General features: G+C 39.0%; 1 protein-coding gene across 1 annotated transcript in view; it reads right to left on the minus strand.

The window, feature by feature from the left end:
* SLC6A2 (solute carrier family 6 member 2) overlaps positions 1 to 18348 on the minus strand; it is a 40296-nt gene extending 21948 nt beyond the window's left edge. The window contains exons 1-6 of the mRNA XM_017741081.1: positions 18222 to 18348; positions 14224 to 14461; positions 6021 to 6159; positions 5159 to 5293; positions 1141 to 1244; positions 307 to 431 (exon numbers count right to left, since the gene is read on the minus strand). Of these exons, the coding sequence (XP_017596570.1) occupies positions 307 to 431; positions 1141 to 1244; positions 5159 to 5293; positions 6021 to 6159; positions 14224 to 14461; positions 18222 to 18309 (829 nt within the window). The 5' untranslated portion in view covers positions 18310 to 18348. The remainder of the gene's footprint in view (positions 1 to 306; positions 432 to 1140; positions 1245 to 5158; positions 5294 to 6020; positions 6160 to 14223; positions 14462 to 18221) is intronic.
* Between the last annotated feature and the right edge of the window lie 7567 nt (positions 18349 to 25915).

Consider the following 25915-nt stretch of genomic DNA (forward strand, 5'->3'; position numbering starts at 1 on the left):
CCTGTGGCACTGAAAAGCAACACTTTTGTAAGTTACTATCCAGTGGTAAATACCTGTTTGTTGAATGGGCAAAACCTGTGGTGGCAAGAAGCTGGGGAACTTCAATTCAGTAGAGGTGAGGTGAATCAATACCATTTAGAGTTCACATTTCAACAAGGGATTTAAACACAGGGCTCTAGTTTCAAGTAAGTTAATTCAGTTTACTTCCATGAGATTTTCACACACTTGTTGGAAACAAATATAAACACATTTGCAAACAAATGGTGGGCAAAAAGGGGTAAAATTAATATAAAATTAACTGCCTACCTTCAGTAGCTACATCCTCAATTTTAACTTTGTGCTCATGAGCCATGTAGCCCAATATGGAGAAAATTGCAAATCCTGAGAAGAAGCTTGTGACACAGTTAATGGTGCTAGTCAGCAAAGCATCCCTAAGCATGGAGAGAAGAACAGCCCAGTAAGAAAAATCTTTGAGAACTAGATGGGGATTGTCTTTAATATTTTTTCCCCCGATCCTTCAGTTCACAATGGATTTATAATACATGTACTTTCTGAATTTATATTTCATGGGAAAAGTGATGCTTGTTTTCATTCCAAATTGGAATGTTAAGAGAACATCTAAATGTTGGAATTTCTCTGAAGGTGCACAGCGATTCTGATTGAATTTCCATGGTGGTGATTCAGCAAAACACTTACAGACTGACTTGATTTAAAGTGCATTCCCAAACTGGAGTGCAATGTAAAATATCAGAAATATAATCCCAAAGCACAGAAACCCTTCTGGAAGCTGGAATCTTTCTGTGTTTAGTTCCTGGACCAATAAGATTTCATCCTGTGTTCACTGTTGCGCTTAATGGTACTTTTGAAAGGCAAACACCAGCACAGTTTACACAGCTGTCTAAAGTCCAGACCTAATCCCATTCTGCTTTGCAGTGGAGCAGATATCTTGGCAGGTTCCTGTTACTAAAATTTCAGTCGGGAAGACAGTGTTTCAAGATTTGGGTTGGTTACTATGTCTACACAAGACTCACCATCATTAATATATGACTGAAGATAAAAAGATAGCTTAATACTTATTTCAGCTGCAGTCAGAATAAAATAGTATAATTTTGCAGCAGTAATGGAAGAATAAGCTCTTACCTGTAGCAGTTGTTGTCAAACTTATTGTAACTGGCAAATGCAATTAAAACGCCAAACCCAGCTCCTAAGGAGTAAAATATCTGAGTAGCTGCATCAATCCATACCTGCATAATGACACCAACATTGCCAGTGTCAGTTCAGTCCACAAGGATACATCAGGAGAAAAGCAAGACAACTGGCTTTTGGAAAACAATCGGCATTCATGCTGATGGGAGTGTGTCACATGGAGCATTCCCTGGTCTGGAATGGCCGAACCTGAGGTGGTGGGGCTGGAGCAGTGGGCAAGTCCTCAGTGCACACACACACTGCTGCCCTGGTGGGCTGTGCAGTGGGACATGTACTTCTGAGATTTTACCCAGTACTGAAACGATTGCAGGGTTTTTCTCTGGGGTGACAGAAATATACTTCCAATAGTTCTTGTTCCAAGTTAGCTTGGAATGTACAACCAGAAAACCAAAAATAGTTAATGGGTCAAGAGTTAAAGGACATTTTCTTTCCCATACTAGAGCTTTCTTTGTGTGACTGTTAGTGCACTTTACACAATACTTTCCTGATTCAGGAGCTGAAGCAGAATGACTGATGTGCTGTGAACAGAACCATGCAGATGATCTCTCAGCTTTCTCGCTTAGTTGGAGAAAGAATTATTTCTGTGATAGCCATTAAATTTCAGTTTAGATGCAGCTTGATCATTTTAAGGATGGTCCACTAAGGAAAACATTTTAAAAGCTATAACATTTTCTAAAGTGTCCCTCCATACCAAAATCCATTCATCCAGTCAGGAACAATGCCACAGTCCTGGTTCCCTGAACCAGAAACCTGAAAATAGCCTACCTCGGTTAATGAGGGTTTCCCCTTTTCTCTTCTTACACAGAAATACTTAAATGAGCATCTTCAACAGAGGTCAGTGGTGTGAATAATATTCAACATTTCTCAAAATGAGATCTGCAATGTTTGATTAAATCTGCCAAGAACTCTGAAAGAACTATGAAAAGCTCTGGATTTCCTCATTCACCCATCTCTACAAAATCAGATATATTAGATCTATTCAGCAGCGGCTTTCTAACAGATCTAAGCAACTTATGAGCTCCATCTGCATGGGGATTTTAGTGCTACACTTTCAAATTGGCCTCGTGGAAAGGAAGAGAGTGCCTTATCCCATGCTGACGTGATACATGAAAGCACTTACGCTGGTGATCACTACTTTTCCCAACATAGATGATAGATGCTTTCAACTGTTGCCTGCTGGAGACTGGGAACCACTTATGGTACTCTGGGTTTGTAGAAAAACTTAATTTTATGAACTGTGGAGAGTTGATTACTTGAAAGATAATATGAAGAGCAGTCTGTGAAGTCTTTTTTGCTAACCAGTGGATGGGAGGATATGATTTTCTCAAATGGTAGTTCATACAGGTTTTTTTTTTCTTTCAATGAATAACAAAACAATCCTTTAACCTTAATTGCTTATTCGTTCTTTTTATATACCAGTTACATCTTAATATTCTATTTTCACACAAAGGTTGAAATCAAATAGGGTTGTACTCTCTGAAAAGCATTTATGTGGATAAGAATGCAGAAGGAGGGATGCAAAGCCACTTATATTTTTTCTTGTTTCTTAAAAAGAATCAGGTAACTTTTGTTGTTAACAAAATTCCTGAAATTTTTTAACATCAATTTTGTTTAACCAGATCTGCTTACTGCCACCATAAGGCACTTGTTTTTTAGTGTTTCTATCTTTTGTATCTTGCCAGTGCAGTTGTACTCACCCTTTCTTACTATTCAAGCACCCTTAAGCATGTGCTTAAGTCCTGTTGACTCGAGTAAGAGAGCACCTGCTGCCTCCCAAAGGATTTAAGCACATGCTGAAGTATCTGTTGAGTAAGAGTCTTGGCTCATAGTAGCTGATTAGGAAACAAATTGAGACGATCAAGGTGAAGGGAAAGAAGGGCAGAAACCAGAAATTCCGTTGCAATTAAGATGAAATGCAAAACATTATCTTTGTTCTAACCAAGCAGGATGTAAGACAGCAGGGCTCGTTCTGCAGTTCCTGCTCATATTTCTCATTTTCACGGCTTCTGATCGATGCATAGTCTAATATATTTTATGATAGGATATTGTTTTTATATGTATTAAAAAAAACCAAATAGAAACATTTTACAGTCGGCAGTCATCAGTCTTTCCAGCTTTCTTCAGTGTTTATGCCATTTTAACTTTTGTGCATATTCAGTGCAGTGCAGTTTGTGGCTCCAGTAAGTGGGGCACACCTTGACAGTGATTTAAGGGCTTTTAGAAGAGCATTGGCAAAGCCCTTTGTGGGTCATAACTGTTTGTGACTTAGGACGTTTCTTTGTTAGATTCTTCATTTGGAAGAAATAAAAAAATCATCAGTCACGTCCAGGGATGCACTGACATAGAAATGGAGTGGGATTACATTCTTTGGAGCCTGAGGACAAAGATTAAACACACAAGGCTATTACAGCAGCAGGGATCCCAGTCTCCAAGAGGGGAAGGGCTGACATGACAAAGCAGTTAGTGGCACTTCTCAGCATAAGTGATATTCAGTCTTTTATTATTCTAGTGTAACTTTTTGTTGTTGTCAAAAAATTTAGTCTTACAAATAAATAACTTTAGGGTCATCTAAATAGCAGCTGCAGAAATATTAAGCCAAGAAAAAGCAGCACACAGAATACCCTTTCAGAAGCAGAAGGCAGATATGGAAGCCTGGATTCTGAGCTGGTACAAGCTGGTACAGCTCCATAGACATCTAGTTGAAATTGTGATGTTTTTATATAAAATATATAAGAAAAATATAAGCACCTGTTTTGTTCATCTTTGCATATTTGTATTTGTGTGCGTGCATAAATGTGAATTACTGGGGTGGCTATTTCCTTGTGGCAAAGGTAGGTGAAAATCCCATATTTGAAGTTTGATTTGATTGTTCCAAAATAGACATGGGGTCTAGTTCTGCTGTAGAAGAAATGCCCATTTTCAAATTTATTATTAAAAAATCAGGAAAGTATTTTTTGGCTAAGAATATAAAAAATATATGTATTCTAACACTTGAGGTCTTTTAATAATTCAGGAAAAATCAACGTAGGATTCATAGGAAAGGTACAGTGCAACTATGGACAGACTGCAGACATTTCTGAAAGCTGCAATTTTTCAAGATGATGCAATTCCTTCTAGTAAAATGATGTTGTCTCTTTTCAGATTTATAACCATTTGAATGGCCTTGTGACCCATCCATAGAGATACTACTGTCTTGTAAATTATTTATGCTGTTTTTAGAATAGTAGAGGGGTAAAATATCTCTGTAGTCTTTGTTCTTTGTAGTCTGAAATGCTGCTAATTTCATGTATTAGTGACTATACTTGTAGGTTTTGCTTTACAATGTATGAAGTAAGTCTTAGTTCCAAGTGACTCCACAAATTGGGTTGGTTTGGATACACTTAATTAATGTTAATGTTTTTCAATGACACAGTGAAATGTACATTACTTTCAATAGTAAGATAAGAACACCATACTATTGAAAATCTTATTTGTATGAGGAACCATGGTTTGATTAGGTGAGTTAGTCCTGACTTCATATGTTTAGCAAGGTTTGCATAGGCCAGGATTTTTGTTTTCTAGGTTAATATTTAAGCTAGCAATTCAGAAAGCAAGATTTTCTTCTTGAGGGAATTCTTAGCCTTTTGAGAACAAAATTTTTGCATTACTCCATTTTGCTGTATAAAGGATATTGCAGTTTACTGGGTGCAGTCAAAGCATGGACTGTTGTTAGGGTCTGCCACACCTGTAAGTGCCTTCACACAGGTGTTTTGTGGTCTGAATTGTTTGGGTTCAGTGTGAGATAGTTCTGTTTTGGAGAGTATTGGAAAGTTAAACTGTTAGAGACAGTGGACTAGTGCTTAAGCAGAAGCATGGCTATTTAATTTCAGAAGTTACCTGTAATAGTTTCAGTTTCAGTAACAAGGGCAACAGGTTTAATAATTAGGGAATGAGAACAGAAGAGTACACTTACTGTGGCTTCTTTTAATCTTCTGAAATCTATGTGCAGGTATGCATTTATTCCATTATATGCACCTGGCAGGGTTATTCCATGTATTAATAAGACAAATAATACAACATAAGGCAAAGTGGCTGTTATCCAAACAACCTGCAGACAACAGAGATCCCAAATCAGCTGTTACAGAAGAGTTAAGAACATGTAGTAAGTACAGATGGCATTTTCTTGGTTCAGTCCGTTCAGTTTGATGGAGAAGCTCTTTTTAGGACATGAGGGAAAATGCTGTTACGCGTCATGAATCTTTTCATATATAGGTTTACAGATACGAGTAGGAGACTGTTTTGATGGACAGAAGACATTGTCAGTGTGTGTTAGACTGCTGATTAGCTCCTCATCTCTATGTTGTTTACTAAGAAGTGCAGTCATTGCATGATGTTAGGTGATACTTTCATGAAAATGTACAAAAAGCTCCCAGGTGTATCCAATGCTAGAATTTCTTTTGAGATACTTTCTGAGGGATGTCAAAGAGTGATTTCAAATGACTTTCATCAAATATTTCTCTTGACATGGCATTTTATATAATAAAACCAAAGCCTCTTACAGCATTGAAACATTAGTACATTTGGCTAAGAATAGGATGCACATTTAAGATAATTTTGAGTATTTCAAAACATTTGCTGGATGAAACCTCTAATATTGAATTGAAAATAATGCATTAATAAAATTTCCAGTTGGAATATCACACAAAAAATGTGATAGTTTGGTCCTTGAGAATCCCTCAAAATCAGTGACTTATTTTCTTGTTTTCTAAAATTAGGAGACTTCTTAAGGTAGACAAAAAAATGTAGTCAAGATAGAAGGACAATATTAGCTCTACCTTTCCTGAAGTCTTCACGCCTTTCCAGAGACTAAAGAAAAGAATGATTACCACCACCAAGAGGCAGAGGGAAAGTTGCCAGCGAGGCAAGCCAAGGTCGTGGATTCCACGGCTTTCGTGCAGGTGCAGAACTCCTCGCCTACATACCAGATACACAGAAACAAAGTGAAGTCACTGGGGGAAAAAGGCTTTTGCACTTCCCACGCCGTGGGCAGCAGGGATGGGTGCTGCACTGAAGCAGTAGTTGCCCTACTGGCATCAGTGGCAGTCAGTGAAGGTGTTTTGTGGAGCTTTGTGTTGTGCTTCTCCCCAAAAGGCCTGTATGGTCTCACGGGCCCATCGCTGTCTGTTTACACCACAGTGCCATAATGATAACACCCTTTCCTTCACTGGAACTGTATGGGGAGTTCGGAACACTGAACAGATGTCCAGAGAGACTGCAGAATCTCTGTCCTTGGAGATCTTAAAACCTGGCTAGTGAAGACCTGGAGCAGACTGATTTACTTTTTAAGATAGCCTTGATTTTGGTTAAGGAGTTGTATTAGATGACCCTCAGAGATGTCTTTCAACCTATATTATTTTGTGATTCTAGATCAGTGAACAGCTGACTTCCTGCTTCTCTAGTTTCTCATATTTAAGAAGAAGTGCTGTATTTTTGAACTGTTTCTGTTCTTGCTTCATAAGTAGACAGATGTTTGTCCAATTCTGCTAACAAAATAAACTCTCAGAATTCACATGAGTCAAAAAGAAAGGAAAATCACTGGTAGTAAGACAACTAGAGTTAGTGTTTTTCTTGCAGATTGCTGTTATTGAGAAGAATGAAAGTAGTTGAGAAATATGTGCAAAAATGAGAAGAGAATGTTATGGGGGAAAAGACAGAATAAACGTTAACAGAGCTGACAGTAAAACAGGAATCTCTTTTATTATGCTGAACAAAATGCAAGAGCAGCTAATAAATTGTTTAAGCTTTCTGTTATTCTAGTCAGAGCTCTAGAAATATTTAATTAAAACAGCACCAAGAATCAAACAACATGCACTAGTGTCAACTAGACATCTAGAAATCAGGGATTTGTGCAAAGGAACTTGGTTTATACTAAGATTGCATCCCATGTAAGGGAGTGTAAATGACATTTGCAATGACTCTGAGATTGTACATCTGGGTTCCAAGAGTCTTTCTGCCTATCTGCAGGAGGGGCAGGAATGTGAAGGGCTCTCAATTTGAAGCTGCATTCAGACATTCTGGTTCCTCTCTTGGGAAATTTCTTCTCATTCTCTCCTTCCCTATGCTCTCTGCTGGGAAGATTCTCCTAGTCACCCCAGAATGCTGGCACCAGTTCCTGCCTTCCACATTGCATTCAGCTAAAGGGAAATAGTTCACCTCCACCGAAATCTGCAAACAGCGATTTGTTTGTTAGTGCCACTGACTCTGTTTAGTCTTTGTCCCCTTTAATATGGCATCAGACCCTGAACAGCCAACAGGCTTGGTACTCACACATAAGCCCTACTAAGAGCAAATTATTAAGGAGGCAGTGGGGCAGCTGCTCAGTGGGATTCAGTAAATGAAGGACCCAGTCATAGTTCTAATAATAGGAAATGCTGGAACCAATAAATTCTTCTCTGTGTCTTGGTTTTCCCATCTGTAAAATAAGGATTATTATAAATGTGTGCTTTGTCTCTACTCTGAGCAATTTAGAACAGATTTGTTATGGAAGGGATGAATATTTGCACATAAACAGGGAACCAAACCAGGAAAAAAGAAATGCCAAGGGTTGTGATCTGAAAATTACTCTGTATCATTTTCAATCCAAACCATTTAATCTATAGCCGGAAAACAGGATTTAAGAGTTTTAGGTGTAGACTTCTCTGGGATGTTTTTGTCAGACTGGTAAGGAGCTTTATGTACTATTCATCTCTAGTCAGATTAACATTATTGTCTTTTAGAAATTTAGAAAGTTTTGCATAAATAGATTAAGTTTAAGGTCTTGGAGTAGACCTCATTTTTTCAATCCAAAATCAGTTATAATTTTCATTTTCAGTCCAAATATGTTTACACAACTCTATAGGTTCATTCTTTCTCTTTTTATTAGAAGCAAAAGTTACTTGCCTGAATTTGATGTGTTCAATAGAAGGGTGTCATTTATATAAATTTGAGATGCAATGTCAGATTTCAAAAATGTCATCACTTATCAGTAAATTAGTATGTTAACTAACAAATGTGTTTGTTAGTTAACATGTTAAGTACTTCTAGGAATGCCTAAGTACTTCTAAAAGTTAGTAGTCATATCTATGAGATCAAACCCAAATAGCTTGCATAAACTAAGAATCAGCAAACTGGATAAGGTATAAATAAGTATAGTCCTGGTGTCCCAAGCTGTATTCCCTATTCTGGTAGTTAGACTATGTTTTTATGATTTAAAACTTAATGCAAGTTGTAGATTGAAGATGCTAAAAGAACTGTCAGTGTATACAATGTGCAATCTATAGAAATTAAATTGCATACTCAATTTAGAAGGCAATTTGAAGCATGATAATTGTGCTCAATTAGAAAGATCTTCTACATGCATCTTCTGTGTTATATATTTGGGCAACCATAGTTCAGTCATCATTGCTGCCAGTTATCTTCAGAGCATGAAATGTGCTTTTCCTTTACCTGTGGAAGGTTAGGATATCTTTATCCAGCTGATGTGGATAGAGCCCTTTTGCAGAGTTTGCCAGGTTCCAGGTATTTTTATTTCACGAATAGCACTGCTTACATTCAGCTGTAGTTTTCATGGCAGTTTGTGTCCACACAGCAGTGGGGCAGAGCTAGTGGTACAAAGCCATAGACCTGAGCTGGCTCCATGCAGGTTGGACACCAGGGTCTCCTGACTGTGACTCTGGGTTGGGGGTGCGGTGCAGGGAGAGCAGAGTGGCTCCACATGAAGTGCCACAGGGTAGCCTGGCTCAGGCCCAGCTCTGCCATACATGGGGCCGCTGTCTGAGCTGCTTGGGTGCCTCTGGGTGCTTTGTAAAGAGCTCTGAGTAGGCACAGCTGCAATTCTGAAGGATATCCTGGCTCTGGGACAGTGCTGTCCTACAGCCCAGCACACAGGAGAGCAGCTGAGTCATCTGAGGTGCAGTGCATGTGCCCTGTGTGCCTCACCCCTACCCTGGAGCGCTGGGCACAATCCAGGGGGATGCCAGGGGGATGCAACAGCATCTGGGTTTTTCTCTAGATATTTCAGCTCCCTCTTGTGTTGGAGAATGGAGCTGTGTAATGGACTGCAAGCTAGATTTTGGGAATCACATAATTTACTAGTGGCACCCTGGCTGGCATATAATAAGTTATTATTTGTACTTAGTCACAGACTATACTGAGGTGGAAGGGACCCTCAACGATAGTTGAGTCCAACTGTTACATCTGCACAGGACATTTCCAAGAGATGTCCACATCTCCCATGCCTGAGAGAATTATCCAAACACTTCTGAGCTCTGTCAGGCTTGGGGCTGTCATCACTTCCTTGGGGACCCTGTTCCAGTGGCCAGGTACCAGCTTGCGTGAAGAACCTTTTCCTGATATCCAACATAAACCTCCCCTGACACAACTTCAGGCCATTTCCTCGGGTCACTGTCACCACAGAGAAGGGATCAGTGTCTGCCCCTTCTCTTCCCCTCACAAGGAAGTTGTAACTGCAATGAGGTCTCGCCTCAATCTCCTCTTCTCCAGGCTGAACAGACCAAGTGCCCTCAGCTACTCCTCCATATGGCTTCCCCTCAAGGCCCTTCATGCTCTTCATAGCCCTCCTTTAGATGCTCTATAGCATCTTAATATCTTTTTTATATTGTGGTGCCCAAAACTGCCCCCAGCACTCAAGGTGAGGCCACCCCAGCGCAGAGCAGAGCAGGACAATCCCCTTCCTTGCCCAGCTGGCCCCCTGATGGCCTGTTCCCCCCCAGGACATGGATGTCCCTCCTTGGCTGCCAGGGCACTGCTGACTCATGTCCCAGTCTGTCTGTACATCCAGGGTTGCCTCATTGCAGGTGAAATGCTATTTCTTTTTGAATCATGATAATACTGAGAATGTTTATCTCAATGCACTGAAAACTTCATTTTCTCACTAACTTAGCAATTCTGACCTCCTCTGCTACTGTGCCCCACTTCAGCACATTCATGGCTCTCCAAAATTTACTGTTTCAGAAGAGCTGGATGGAAAGACCAGATGTGATTAGCAGAATATAGGGCTATCCACTCTTGTTAGTTCTTGTTGCCTGATTCAGTTTTTGTAAGCATTTACAGGCAGAGTTGCTTATGCTGACTTTTGAAGTGGTATTTTCTCTTTTGGGAGAAGTTGCTTCACAATTGTTTAATGGGGACAGGTTCCTGCATCTTTGGAGCATACAGTGTTGATCACTCCTTTGATGTGATACTGAACTATGTGGACCCTTTGCCTGGGGTGACATTTCCAGCGAAGACTTGTACCCCAAAGCACAAACCTATTGGTCCATAAAAGTAACCTTTGTTGTATAGGGTGAGGGTTTTTTGTCAAGGAAAAATGGGGTTTTTTTCAAGGACAAATGAGTTTTTTTTTCCAAGGACATTCTTGGTTCACACACTCATAAATTTCATAAATATGATGTTCACAAATATGACAAATGTAAACTGCCATGATTGAATCTTGGTTTTATTCCTTGTTCTTAGGTAGATTTTTTGCAATTGCTCACAGCTGGGCAGACTTTGAATTCTGTGAATTTCCTTTACTGAGTCTGGCATGAAAATTTCCGTGTAAAATTTCTCATGCAGAAAGAATGGATTACAGCCCTGAGAAAAAGTGCTGTCAGAGGGAAATGGCCGTAGCCCAATATGTTTGTTGACTATTTCACAGCTTTGTCTAAAAAATTGCCAGGATTTGTTCCTACAACAGATCATGTTTTTTTGCAGGCACAGTACCTTGTGAGAAGAATAGTGCTTTTGTTCCTCCAAACTGGTATTTTTTAATTGTCAGCATAAATGCAGCAAAATGGTAACAGACTTTTCCCAGACACAAGAATGGAGAGAACAAATATAAAGTATGCTTGTGTTCAGACAAAGTATTTAAATAGGAGCAATATGGAGTGGATAGGGGAACTTTATTTGCAGTGATGTACTTCTGTTCTTCCAAAAAAGAGGTTTATATTGAATTATTTTAACATGTGTGGAAAGGATAGAAGGTTCTTTTCCAAACCACTGAAGAGGGAAGAAATTAAAGTAATGGGTGTCTCTAAAGAAATGTGGAGTTGACATTTTATTCTTAACTGGATTTCTCTTATGTCTGGCTATTACTTAGCAGAAAGGCACCAGTTGTTATTAGATTTTAGCTTGGTTTGCCAAGATTACAGTGTACAAATATTTTATCCATCTCTAATGAAGTACCGCAGAGATCCCATTTCTTCCTGTGGTAAGAAGCTGTCCCCATGACATCAGTGACACATTGGCCTGAATTAAACCTCTACAACTGAAACCAGACTTAGTAAAATGAAACTCTCTAAAACGCCTCAGTGTAGAAGCACTTCAACCTTAAGTTCTGCCCAGCTCTTGAGGCTTGAAAACAAATGCCAAATATGTTTTTCAAAGTTCTTCTGTTGTTGCTTTGGCATGGAATTTTCAACTTCAAATGATTACTTCTAAGTCTGAAGCTTAGAAGTTTCTCTCTGCTTTTCCTCACGGCCAGATACTGGGCAGCTGATAGATTTGGCCTAGATTGCAAGTGTTCCCTTTTCTCACTTAATATCAGTAGTGACAACCAGCATATTTCTGCTGAATTTGAGGTATCTTTCTTGTAGTATTTGATGAACTGTCACATCACAGTACTCCCACTTCCTCCTACAGTTTATCCCTGTGCTGGTGGAGATAGAGGCAGTCAGCTCTGGCAGCTACAGGGCTTTAGGAAATAATCAACTCTAAATTCATGGTCAGGCCAACTTAGCGTGAAGGAATTATGTCCCAATGAGAAGTGTCTGCTTCTTTTCAGGATAATCACACCAGCTCTCTCCTTGAGGCCTGTCTTGGAAGTACCTCTTTTCAGTAACTCTCCAGCTGCAAAAGAAATGTTTGGTGTTTCTGGTCTCCCTGCTTCCCCCTCAGCCTGCCCACCAGAGGCCAAAAATTTGTGTGTGAGTGTTCTGATGTAACTACACAACCTAGAGAACCAAGTTTAAGCTGTATCACTTCCCATTTCCTGACTATGGCACTAAATATGAAACTTTATAATCTGAAGATTCAACTCTCCCTGTTGTAAGAAGACCATGGGCATGAATTAGGTTATTTGATATAAGAAAAGAAACTGTTTTCTGATTTTGTTTATTGGATGGATCTGAATACACTAAGACTTTGTACAAGTTTGGGTCCACACCTGAGCTGTACAGCTGGACCTGATGAGCTCATCCAAATACTGGCTAAGTGAACATAATGCCCCTTGTGATTCCCTGTTTTTACAGCTGAGAACACAGATGTTGTAGACTGTTTTAAGTAAGTGGTTACTCTTCTCACTTTTGCAGTGTAATCTAGTCGCTAATAAGTACAGGGCCTAGTGACTTAATTACAGCCCCAAAATTCAGGGATCAAAGCATAACGAAACGTCAAATTCCCTTTTCATTTTTGCCTTCTGAAAACTGCACCTTGAATCTACTTAATGATGAGAAAATAACCATAATATTTCAAGTTTCAGTGTACAGACAATCATTAATTGAGCTGTTCCCCAGGCCAGTGGAACTAAATCAAAACATAATGAATTGATTCTACCACAACCTCACCCACTACAAAGTTAAAATCATTACCCAAGTATGATGTGATAGCAGAAGTTCCACAGAACCATTTTAAATAATAAAAAGGCAAAGCAAGAATATAGGGATTGCATTTTACTTTACTAAGGCTTAAGCACAAGAAAATTAAAGAAACCCTTTTTTAAAGTGCTGTTCAAATTAATATTCTCTAAAGATGCAGTTCTTAGTCTTAAGATGCTGAATGAATAATTTCTTCTAGTTCCCGTCAAATCAAGTTCTTTGACTAGAGGCATATATAACCTTTTGCTAGGAATGATCTGTCTTTACATTTGTGTTGTGAGCACATTGTAAGGGCAGCAGATTTTACAGCTGTCATTATTTGCCATTCCAGTGAGCTCCTTTGAACTCAACCCCCCATCTTGTTTTCAAAGCACTGTGTTTAGTTTACCCAAACCCCTGCCAGCAGTTTCTGTATCACTACTGATCTTTCACCATGCTGTCTTCAGAGAAGAAACAGTGGCCACAAATGTTAAAGAGCTATAAAGAGACCCCCAGATCCCTACTGTAACCAGGCATGGTGTAACATACACTAGGTTATTTATAGTAACAGTGTTTTCCCTTTATTTCTACAGGGTTGGACTATCTGCTTAGCAGGTGTGTGCCCTGATATCCTTCTATTCCAAACACAGAAATATTTATTAATTGATTATTCAGATTAATTCAACAGCTGATTCAATAGTCTGATGCTCATCCCCCTTTCTTTCTCCTAATCAAATCCCATTTTCCCCCATAAGTCCACAATGAAAATATTTACACAGAGATTGGTGTCTTTGTTTTATAGTTTGGTTGTTAATTTATATACCTTGTTGGGTGTGATTCCAACTGTTTGATTTGAGTGTGCCTTTGCCTGTCTTGGCCCGTGTTGTAGAACACTTTTGCTTAGGATTTGGTAAAAGCCTGTCCTTCTATAACTTGGCTCTTTCCTCCTGCTCAGTGTTTCATCCCACTTCATTGAACTATTGAAGCAATGGAACACACAGAGGTCTGCTGTTGCTCTGAAATATTTTGCAAGTAGAGAAACAGTCCAAATCTGTTGAACAAATGATTATTTTAAAGCCTTAAACTCAGCTCAGTTTTGGCATGCAGTCATCTCTGTCAGAATATTGCTGTGTTTCCTTGCCCTGGCAAAGCTGGTGCAAGAAAAAGTGGCACATCAGAGCAGATTTGTGTCTTGTCCAATTCCATTTTGCTCAATAGAAAGCACTGCATTAGTACAGGAGAAACCAAAACTCACAGAGGCAAAAGCCTTAGTCACCCAGGAATACAGACCAACATTACAGCTCCATTTTAACCTTAGTCTTCTGATGCTCATTCTAGAGGTTGAATACAAACTATTTTACCTTCAAGAGGAAACTCCCTTGGACATAGAATTTTGAATAAATAGCAAATTCAAGTCAACACTTACTCATAAAATTCAGCTGCAGGAGTGAGCTTGTACTTTGAGTATTTAGTACCATTGCCAAGCACTGATGCATTGAAGAGTTTGGGATCTGTACAGTTTGGGCTGTTCCAGCTGTTGTGGCAGTTTGTCCAGGGGAGCTCAAATGTGAATGATGAAAATAGGTAATACAGAGACCAAGCTATGATAACGTTGTAGTAGAAACCCACGTAAAGAGCTATGAGTATCACTGCATAGCCTACACCTAAAGAAAAAGGAAAACTGCATTATACATTGCATTTGACATGCAACAGTATACACAACAGTATACACTGGAGTTAAACTCAGCCACACATTATTGCAAATTCATTTCAGCTCTTCACACCAATAAAAGGAATTTTTGACATTTGCATACACATATGTGGACACAATATCCCTGACCTCTAAACAAAAAATTACAGAAATGGTTCTGGAAAATGACTGGCTTTTATCAAATCCAGTTGTTTGTCAGAAAAAGAAATTAAGCAGTGCAATGTCAAAATTTGTCCTTGTACAACTCCATTGCTGATTTGCTTCCAATGCAGAAGATTGCAAGCCCATGTTAGGAGCGAAAGTAATTTCATCTTCATGACGTCAGAGACCTTGGCAACTTCTCTTGGAAAAGTAAAGCTCGACACTTAAATGAAGTTTCCCTATGCCTCACATTCCCACCCTGAACTAGTTTGGAACAGACACTGATCCCTCTCTTGTTTCTCTCCCATTACTGCTCTCTAGATTGGCTTCCATCAGCATGTAACTGGCTCCAAATCATGCATGAAACAGTCTGTGCTGTTCCACTGAGGGTCTCCAGGTGGTTTTTGGGCATGCCAGTAAATCTTGGTGAATATCAGGTTGGGGTTAAGCTGTGTGTGACATTCAGTCCTATTTACTGTCTCTCCAGGATTACAGAATTCCCAGTGTAAGCATTCTCTTTTGACTTTGAACGTTTGCTTTGTATTTTTGCATATCGTGAAGTGTGGTTGGAGGGCCCGTTTAGCAAGACAGCCCCAGAAAGGGCACATTCTCCTCATGAAAATGGACATTTTCCAGTGGTTTGGGAGGAAGCTTTGGTACTAATGTTGGAGCCCAGTAAAAGTTGGTTGGCAGAATTGTTCAGGAATCTTGCTTTGCCTTGACTTCAATCATTCCTCCTTTACCATGTATGCAGCTTTGTTCTCTGAATCCTCCCTCAAAGTTGTATGTACTGCATATAACAGGTAGAGACTACATCTTATGAATGTCATCACTGTACTGTCACAGTGACTAAGTGCAAACCTTTAATTCTAATTTTCTGCAGTTTAATTTTTTGCATTGGAGGCCTAGCAGTTGGAGATTATTAGGCTTTCTTATTAGGCTTTTCTTTTTCTTATTACTTATAAGGAAGTAGCAAACACTGGGTATTAATCCTTGGTTTAAAATTTGCATAAGGAACAGATGCTGACCCTGAAGGAGTTGGCAGTTCAAAGACTGCTGCATGTACAAAAGTTACTCTTTGCTCTGCAGGAGGCTTTTAATCTGTAAACCAGTTTGCTCATCCCTAACAATGGGGAAATAATTGCAAAAGTAAAGATGAAATAGTATTTTTAAATCCTTGGTTCTTAAATGAATCTAGTACTTGAACACTCAAACTCTAGTGATACACTATGATCAATAGAATGGAGAGGAGGGAGGAATCCCCCAAAGGAATAATTCTTAAGGTGAATGCTAAAACACTAAGTATGGATAATATATGAAGTACTCAAATTAGATGATTGTTGTTTAAAAAAAGTGTTCCTGAAATTCCTCCAAATCAGGAGGACAGTGAGAGATGTTTCATATCAAGACTAAAAAATACAGGATCAAATGTGTTTTAAATGGCTCTTCTCTGTGATCTTAAGAATGTTCAGGAATGAATTTGCTCTTATGTTTCTAGGTTTTCTTAAAAGTAATGCTGCACCACCCACAGTCTAAAATAGACCGTGGAAAAAAAATGCAGAGATGAAAACAGACTGTGTTACAAAGGTTACAGGGTATATTTGTAATTGCATGTGTTATGATAGGATCTCATTAGAAGTAGAGTACTTAGAGTTCATAGCAATAATATTCATAGCTAAAATTAGTACTATAGTGCTGTTCATCTAGAGAAGCTGTTATAAATTTGTGTAGACTGTGTACTTTTCCTTTGAGTGAGAGATTTGAGTTGTCCCAGAAACAACTCTAAAGCATTAGCAGTAAAATGTGTTTGCATGTTATCAGAAGTTTTAACTAAAACTTTAAATGTACTGAGTTTATACTGAGGTGCAAATATGTCTCAATACTTATTACTTTTTGAGAATCAAATAACTCATGCTATTCTATATCCTTGTAATATGAAACCTTAAAAATCAACAGTAATGTATGTTTAGTCTACCTTGAAAATGTCAGCTTAAAAACTCAGCTGGAATGTCAACAAGAATGTACATGAAATAAGTTCTATTTTCCTTTCTCATAATCTTTTTGATCCTGAAGTCAACACGGAGTACCTCTGAGCACGGTGGTATTTGGCTCAAATGCTTTGAGATCCTGAAGGTCTAATTTTCACTTTTAGGTTTTCAAAATCCTCATTGTCATCCAAAGGTATATAAATAATACCAACAGAAATTTTTATTGAGCAAGGGTATTCAGGTTCCCGGGTGCTGGGATGAATTTTATCTCCCATGCTGGGATTATAGAAGGGCAGGGTAAATCTGTATGATTTAATTTTAAAGTTTTGAAGCACATTATTTTATTAGCTCGCTTATTTATTTTTTGTTATATCGCTGATTTTGCTGTGAGTTTTGGGTTTGACTGGGAAGAAAAACCTCCCTCACTTTTCTTATTGTGTAGCTCTAGACTGCTTGAAGAGGAAAGCTGTATTTTGAGAAAGAAGACTAACATTTACTCAGTGTAACCTATATCCAAGCAGCGGATCCATCAAGTTTGGATTGCTATTGTTAAGCTCCTCAGCTTTCCTGAGTCCCAGGATGAACATGATCTGAATTTTAAGGTTCTAAGGTCAGCTGAGCTTGCCTGGTTTAATTTCAGATATCTCTGTGTTGAAAAGGCTTTTGCATAAGATTTTAGATACAATCTGGTATACATACAAAGGAACTTATATTTTTTGCTGGCAAGGAATGCTTAAAAAAATTCTTGAGGTTCCTTAACAAATGCTTGTTTCATGTACAGAACACATATGGCTTCTTTCACACACTGATCACTTCCTGATCAAAGCCAAGCACCCTGAAGCACCTAACCTATTTTTTTCCTTGCAGAATGATTGTAGCTCAGTGCACAAACAACACGCCACAGCCTTTTATTCAGGGATGCTGGAGAGTTAATCCTAGTGGAAAACACACAATAGTAATAATGTTCAGATTTTAATAAGTGTTTTTCATTGCTAAATCTGAAAAATGCTTTACAAAGACTATCAGAATCATTGCTCCCAGTTTATTGAAGGCAGGAAAACTGAGGTACAGAGATACCACAGAAAACTCCTGTGATGTTACAAGTTTAGTGGCCAAACCTACAGTCTTCACAACTCCATTTTAGTGTTGTAGCCACTGTGGTATGTTGACTTACGCAGAGAAAGCTCCATGCCCTGAATGGAGTAGTGATTATCTTAGTCAATGGGAGGATAGGGCTGAACTGACCTGGGTGGGATTTGGTATTTCCAATGTTTGGATTGGCAAACCCCTCCCTCCACCTGGAGATACCCAGTTCCTCCCACTCCAGTACACAGGGGAGAGGGAGGGCAGGGCTGAACTGCTCCTGCTCATTGGCCTCTGTTGCAATCACCCTGAAGATTGTTTCTTTGGCTTTTCCCATTTTGTGCTTCACCTGCGGTAACATAAAGACTTCTGACTTCAGGGGCTGGGGAAAGGTCACCAAGTACCAGGTTGTCTGTGAAAGATGAGAGATCTTTACATTGTTTGTGATCACGCGTGTGTGGCACCCTCAGGTGCTGTTCAAGGGAGCAGAGGGACACTTACCTTTGAAAACTGGACAGATTTTCCACACAGTGGCAGCCCCTTCTCGGTTATATTGTCCCAGTGCTAATTCCATATAGAACAGGGGCATTCCAGCAATGATTAAGAAGAGAATGTAGGGAATAAGAAAAGCACCTGGAAAGACAGTAAGTAGACAGTATAGTCTTTGTATTTGTTGCATTTTTATTTCTCTGTTGCTTACTTTTACTGGCTAAAGACAAAACCACTGCTTTTGGGAAATAGCAAGAAAATATCAGGAAGGAGTAACCCCTGTTTTCTCATTCCTTGTCTGTATTTTTTAAAGGTCTCAGAGCTGGAATCCATGAAAAAAGCTGTAGGCCATAACTCGTATTTCCCCCTAATGCTTCCCCTCTGCTTTTTGGCTTTAAAGAGAAAAAAAATGTGTCCCTGCAAATTAATTGCTAACTGAAGAAGAAAAGATGCTGAACACACTTGCATAGCTGAAAGGGAAAGGGACTATCAAAAATTTTGTTAAGTTTTTTTTTAGTGTATTATGTTCAGAAGGGAGCATGGAACCAGTAACAGATGAAAAAAATGTGAGATCCTGTAGTTGCAGCTTATACCACTGTGTGAAGTGTCTGCAGGAACTGCTGGCTTGAAAATTAATTACTACTGGTTAATTATATAGAATTTGGGCATTCGTGACTTATTTTGGATTTTGCTATAATAAATTCCCATATTCCTATGAAATGGGTCAGACAACACACCCCTTTCCAACCTATTGATGCTCATGTGGAGGTTCCATCCTGTGGAGGATGTGGAGGTTCCTGCTAGGCCCAAGTACAGCATCTTGATATTGCAGCAGGACAGTGCTGGGCTTGCTGACACTTTCCTGGAATGCATCACTTCACAAGGCTTAGCATTCTCCTGTGAGTTTTTACTGTCACTGAGAAACTGTTGCCTTTGGAAAAATCTTGGTGTGTCAGCTACTATAGCATAAAAAGTATTGCCAGCTGAAATACAAAAGGATCATCTAATGTAGAAACTATTTGTAAATTTCTTAGTTATTTTACATGACCCAGGTCACAGAAAGAAGATTGTCCCAGTGCTTGGCTACATGTGATACTGTAAAGCAATTATAGCTGGTGGCATGTTTAATAACTGTGTACTCTGTCAGTTCTCTGCTTTGTGGTACATGCAAAGAGTAGCTTTTATTATATTGTGTAGCTTGCTTGGTCAAGAACAGTTCAATTAATATGAAACTTGCCTGTATTAAAACCATTATTGGATTGGTTTAATAACTGGAGAGCTGACAGAGTAATTACATACCCTGAATAACTGACTAATGTCCCTAGGAGTTACCTATGGAAAGGAAAGATTGTGAATATCATGGTTGAATTTTTCAGCAAAGGAAAAACAACAGCAGTTTGTCTATTTCTCCCAATAGCAAGCAGTACAAACTTTTGCAAACCTTTAAAATCTGTTGTGCTGGTTTAGTAAATTTGAAAACTTCCTTTGTAAAAGGAAGCAAGTTTACATGGCTCCTAAATTTATACACTCACAGAAGGTAAAAAGCTGAAAGCATGACTGTAGCTTTCTAAAACATGCCAGTAAGCAGAATGAAGTGCATATTTAAAAAGTATGTTTGAAACTATTGTTGTGCTTTTAAAAGTCTGAATAGTTGTTCCTTTACCTTTTGAGCTTGCTTTTCACAGATATTACTGGTGTAAGGTGCCTAGCAAAACTGCTCAGAAAGGGAATTTTGACTACATACTGGAGAATAGAATGGAAAAACAAACTCTGCTCTCTTAGTCATACCACCAATCTACTTCTAAAAGTAACGTGCTGTAACATAATGGTAAGGACAATGTATTCAGCATTCAGTAGTAAGTTTAGTCATTTGAAAGTTGAAACCTTGCAATGAAACAGAGACAAGGTATATCAATAGAAAGAAAGAATAGCTAAGAATAATAGCTTTGAGAATGCATATTAAAAATTGAAATATATTGATTTTATCACTTTGGGAGCAAGAATTTTCTTCATGATGGAGTGTAATGTAAATGCAACCTGCATTTGCATAAGCTACTAGAGTATCACTGATACATTTTTGGTAATATTTTAGTGTTGCTTGTAATCTGTTTTCTATGATTGTCATGTTGAACTGTTGTATGTTTGAATACTGTACAGAAAAAAATTTGTAGTCAACAGATACTTGATACCCTGCAATTCTGAGCTTTGTTCAATGTTGCAACATACTCAGCAAAATCAGTCTGGGATACTACATATTGCTTTCACTTTATCTAGTATCTGGAAAAAATTATTTTAGGTGGTTTTACTGTCAGATTTCCTGCAAGTGAGCTTTTGAAGTGCCATACTTGTCTTGCTTTGATCGTATTACAGTGTACGGAGCTGACTCACAAACCTGGCTTGTATTTGGGAGGTATGGAGTGATGTTTGATTAATGTCATGAGACTGTGGAAAACATGATGCCTATTCAGGGAAATTTTTATTTGAGAAGATTAATCCTGGGGATATGTAGTGGACATACCTATTAAATGCTAGTTTAAAATACGCAGTTTTTATGTATGACTAATACCAAGATGAACTGTGAAGTGCACTGTACTTAGGCATACTTGCTTAAGTGTCATCTGTTTGGCTGCGAGTCATTCCAGGCTTTAGTTAAAGGAGGTTTCTTTCTTTTTTTTCTTCCCCCGCCCTGCCCCCGCAAGGGATTAATAAGGTGTGGTGTAATTTTCATCAAAGAGCAGTTACACAGTATGGCAGGGCTTCATAGCTGGGTTACTTTTCAGGTGCGAAGTGATTGAAGTATTTTGAAATTGAAATAAATACCAAAGTAAGGGTGCTTAGTCATATTAATTTGACTTAATGTTTTGGAGTCTTCTAGAAACTTCTTGTTTAGCAGCTTCTGGTTAGGTCAAAAATAACAAAAAGTCAGGTATTTTTGTAAGTATCTTTATATTTGCTCTTATTTTCCTTGGCAATATCCAGAATCCGTTTTCACAGTGTTCACTCAACCCTTTCTGGGCTCAAGGCCCCCTCAAAGAAAAATAAATGATGGTCAAAGTATCATTCAGATTTTCACATGAAGTAGATACAGAATAGAATAGTCTGCAAATTCTTGTGAACAGCTTGTGTGTGAGAGCTGACCAGTGTCACAGGGTCTCCATCATTGGGCTGTTTTGGAACTGTCTCCTATGAACAAGAGATGTTGTTTGGAAGACTTCTTACAGTCCAGTATTGTGTGAGCATCCTTTGGGCCAGGGAAGAGGCAAAGCAGTTGTGGTGGGCCTCTTGCTTTAGATCCAATGGTGTGAATTGAAGCATCAGACCAGACTTCTCTGCAGGAGCACTTGCTGTTAATGCCTACCCAGTACAGGAAGTCAGAGTGTGTTAGGAAGGGTGGCATGATGTCAGCTGTGTCCCTCCTGCCTGTGCCTCTGGCCACAGAAACTGCAGTGCTTTAATTGCTTGAATCCAATGTCAGATTTGGATAGGCCAGACAGCTGAACTCTTAGGAAGCAGAACTTGGCTAACACTTCAGACAAGCTTGCCAAAATCTCCCTACCTCAGCTCGCTGAGGGAACGCAATCTGTGCGATCGCTGCTTTGGCAGTAACACGCCGATAGCACTCGAGGGGATTCCACTCCCCCCGGTGTGAGCACACAGCTGCATCCCACAAGGCAACACTAGTTTCAGCAATCCCTAATGGCTCCTGATTTCCTTCTACAGCTAAGAATCTGAAGCAATTAACATCTGTAATACAGCTCTGGCACAAGAGCCATGCTTGACTCTCTACTGAGTCACATGCAGCTCGAAAGCCACAGGTTGGCCTTAGACTGCTGTGAGCTGCTACATCTCTCTCCTATCAGGTTTCACAGGATCCATACATGTCCCTTTAAGGTACCAGTGCAAATATGGGGTTAAGACAGCCTTATGTCTTATGCAAAACTAGGTTAGGTCAAACCCTCATCTTCTACAAGAACCATCTGTGTGAAACTTCAAGTGGAAACTTACACAGAATTCTTTTTAAAAACTATTACATTTAATTAATTTAATGTAAAAATACAAGACAGACTTTGCATTCCTGTGTTCTGTGCCAAAACAATTTCTTAATTTTGGTATACTAGAATCCACACAGAGTGTTTCCTTTCTTTGTCAGCATTCCCAGCATCCTAAGGGGTGGGAAGCAAAAGCTCTAAATATTCTTCTCAATCCTACCGGGAGGTCTCATCTCGCTTTTAAATCGCAGAAAGAAAGAAGCATTAATTTACTAATGGTTGAAAAAAGATAATTTAAACAGCTGTGGTTATCCTAAAAGGATTTTTGATGAACATACAAGAAGTAGGCCAGGACAGGGGTAGTTGAAACAATTTTGAACTCTTTCTGCTTGTTAGCCTTCTGCATTTGTTACCATGGTTATTTCTAGTCAAATGTTATATTGGCAGGGGTGTCTGCTAAAACAACAAACTTTGAGCAAATATTGCAGTATATTTTCCAACAGGAGTGTTTCCAGTATTTGTGCAGGAAAAGTCTAAAAGCAGAGATCTCCCAATTGGTGAACTGAAATACAAGTGGATAGCTCTACTAACATTGACCAACACTGCTTTTTTTCCATACAAAAAAAATAGTACTCCAAACAATATCAACAAACAGCTGGTAGAATGTAGTACATTTGCTTGGACAACAAGGAAAATGGGTAGAAAGTCTAATCTCTGCAGACTCTTGTGAATGAAAAACAAAGTCACTAGCTCTGAAATCTTGAAATCCAGATTGTATGAGATCATCATGGGTAGAAAACTAGGTAATTGGGATAAGGCAGGTGTTTCTAGTGCATGAATGTTATCTGGCTTTTCAGCAAACAGCCCACCAAGCTTGCACAGCCTGCAAGGGCACCTCTGAAGGAGGGGAGCTGAAGCCTGCTGCTGATGCCTGGGAAGATGGGGTGAAACACTAAGACCTTACTGACCTGAGATTAAAAGCAAGAAGGGTCTGTGTGGTACAGCAAAGAGAAGTCAGCGCTACAAAGGAGCATGATGTAACCTCAGGTCAAAGACAAGATGATGATGATGTTAACAGCAGCTATATGATGACGTTGAGCCCAGCTAGTAAGAGAGTATAGTTGTCAAAAATAACATTTTTCTGCAAAACAGATCGCATGACATACTATAAAAACTTCAGCAGTACTTTACACATAAAATTCTCCAAGTATACAATAAAATCTTCCAAGTATGCAACATTTTTTGATGGAAAGTATTTCTGAATCATAAAACCAGTGGATCTATACCATGATGAGTGGCATGTTTCTCTTGAAGCCTTTATATTTAGCTACTCCCTCTAACAAACTGTTGCTAGATTTGAACCTATTTATATTACTACTCTCAATTTGGTCTCACAGCCTTCAGTTTTTTCAGAATTGCAATTTTAACAGCATTCCTTTCACTCAAAAGAAAGTGAAAACAAATAGTTTCCAGAAATGGTTCAGTGCTGCTGGCTGAGGCCAACTGAAGCCTGCATTTTTTGTCTTGAGCTGTTAACCTGCTACTGCCTTAAAATCACTTGAAGTAACTTGAAGTGCAGTGTATTTATAAGCTGGTCACTGGATAGTAACAGAAAGGGTTACCTAGGCCCTCCCCGTGCAAATCCAATCATCCTTTTGCCTTTTGTTACAAGAATCATGAGCTAAAGAAACCCATTAGTAGCTATTTTGAACAAATTAATGAGAGTTAAATATATCCAGCCACTCAGAGCAGAATGATTCATTCACAAATAACAGCCAAGTCATTGGCCAAGGTCCTATTTACATAAATTAATGAAACGATCACATTCACAACAATGTGTAGTTTAAAGATAATTGCAGGCACATACAAGAACAGGACTCTGGCCTGTGTTGTTTGATAGGAAATTAAAGAATAAATGAAGAGACATGGTGGGTTTGAGAGAATATAAATCAGGTTGATTCAAGATGGACAGTATGGCAGTGAGGAGCTCTGGAATTTTGCAGGGGTTTCCTGCTGCTGATCTTCGCCACACTCACCGTGGGTGGCTTAGGAAAAGAACAATTCCCATCATTTGCCATGAGTGTGGCCATAGAAAGTCCAAAAAATCTGGTTTACAGGTTGCAGCGATAACTTTTAACCTTGTGCTTCTATAGCAGAGATGCTATTGGAGTTGGATCTTTTGTTTCTAGATCAATGCAACAAGGAGAGTTTTATCTGTAGATGGGTAAGTAAATACATGGGAGTTTGTAACAATATGAAAGCCTAGCTGCTAACATTCCTGCCCAAATCCACTGGCTTGATTTTGTGCCTTTTTCTGTTTTAACTACCTGGCTGGTTTAAACAAGAAATGAGAGAGAAAGTGAGCAGGACTGTGGAGACAGCTTGTAGACTGTTATTTATGCCATCCCTATTGCTATGTTCAATAGGACAGGGGTTGTAGGAGTGGTAGTATCCTTTCCTGGACAGATAACACTGTTGGGAGCAAACCAGCAAACTTTCTAGTTCACAAACTCTTCAGAGGGTCCTAGTCAGGGGAGATGTATAGTACTGGACTGCTGGGTCAGCATGCAGATGCCTCCCTGGAGAACACTGCTGCTTCACAACAGACATGACTGGAAGCTTAAGAGATATTAAATTAAGAGGGAAAAATACTATACTAGCGTTTTATAAATAGGAATATTCTATTCGTGTTTTTTCCCCAACCTTGCAATTATTAGGGGTGACACAAGGCTATATTCACCTGCAATTGCATATCAACAAAACCACCCATGTAAGGTGTAGGCTGTACTTCAGATGTACAAGAGCAAGGTGCCTGTCAAAATGTACCCTGATTTACTGGTGGCAGAACATCCATGGCTAAAAATACTTTTGAATGAGGATATCAGACAGTATTTTCTGTAAACTTGTGGATCAAGATAAGCAGGGTTTCCTAGATTCCAGCACTAGATCCATAACAGCATAACCTCACGTGGTAAGTTTTCCTTGAACCGTTAAGTACTGAAAAGATATTTTCTGTGATATACAGAACATCATCATGTACATGAAAGGAAATACTACTTCATCAGCTTAGCTGTCTCTTAAATGTAGGGAGACTTGGTGCCAGGGAGATTTTGGCAACTACAGTTCTACTTTGGTTCAGATACAGACTGTTAGTCACAGTTTTCTCATCTTCTCAGAAAACTTGTATGTTCATTTGTGTTGGGCTTTTTTTCCCCTCAGTCAGCCATGAACTAAAATGAATGTTTTCAAAATTCATGGATTAATCTGACTTTGATGCCAGAATGGCTTGTTAGATACTTTGAACTAACTTGCTGTCTAACATAGACCAGAGTTTCAGACAGAAAAACCTACAAACTTGATTGGAAGATACTAGACAGATCTTTTGCTATTTGGTTGTTTTGTTTTGGTTTTTTTTTTTTGGTTGGTTGGTTTTGGTGTTGTTTTGTTTTGGATTCTTTTGTTTGTTTTGTTTGTGCTTTGTTTTTGAATTGTTTCAGCCTTCTTTTTATAATCTGTAGAGACTGAGTGAACCAAACTAATTAATTACAGTGCAATAGTGATACCTGCATTTCTGTCTGAAATTGCCACCCTACAGGTATTTCTTGGTGTAGCACATTCATACGTTGGCATGTTGAAGAGCTGTGTAGACACTTTTGGTACCTAAATTAAATTATGGTGTCCACTTTCTGAGCTGTGCATTTGATGCATCAGGAATGC

This window comes from Corvus brachyrhynchos, unplaced genomic scaffold, assembly GCF_000691975.1.
Source record: "Corvus brachyrhynchos isolate BGI_N302 unplaced genomic scaffold, ASM69197v1 scaffold26, whole genome shotgun sequence".
NCBI classification, from domain to species: domain Eukaryota; kingdom Metazoa; phylum Chordata; class Aves; order Passeriformes; family Corvidae; genus Corvus; species Corvus brachyrhynchos.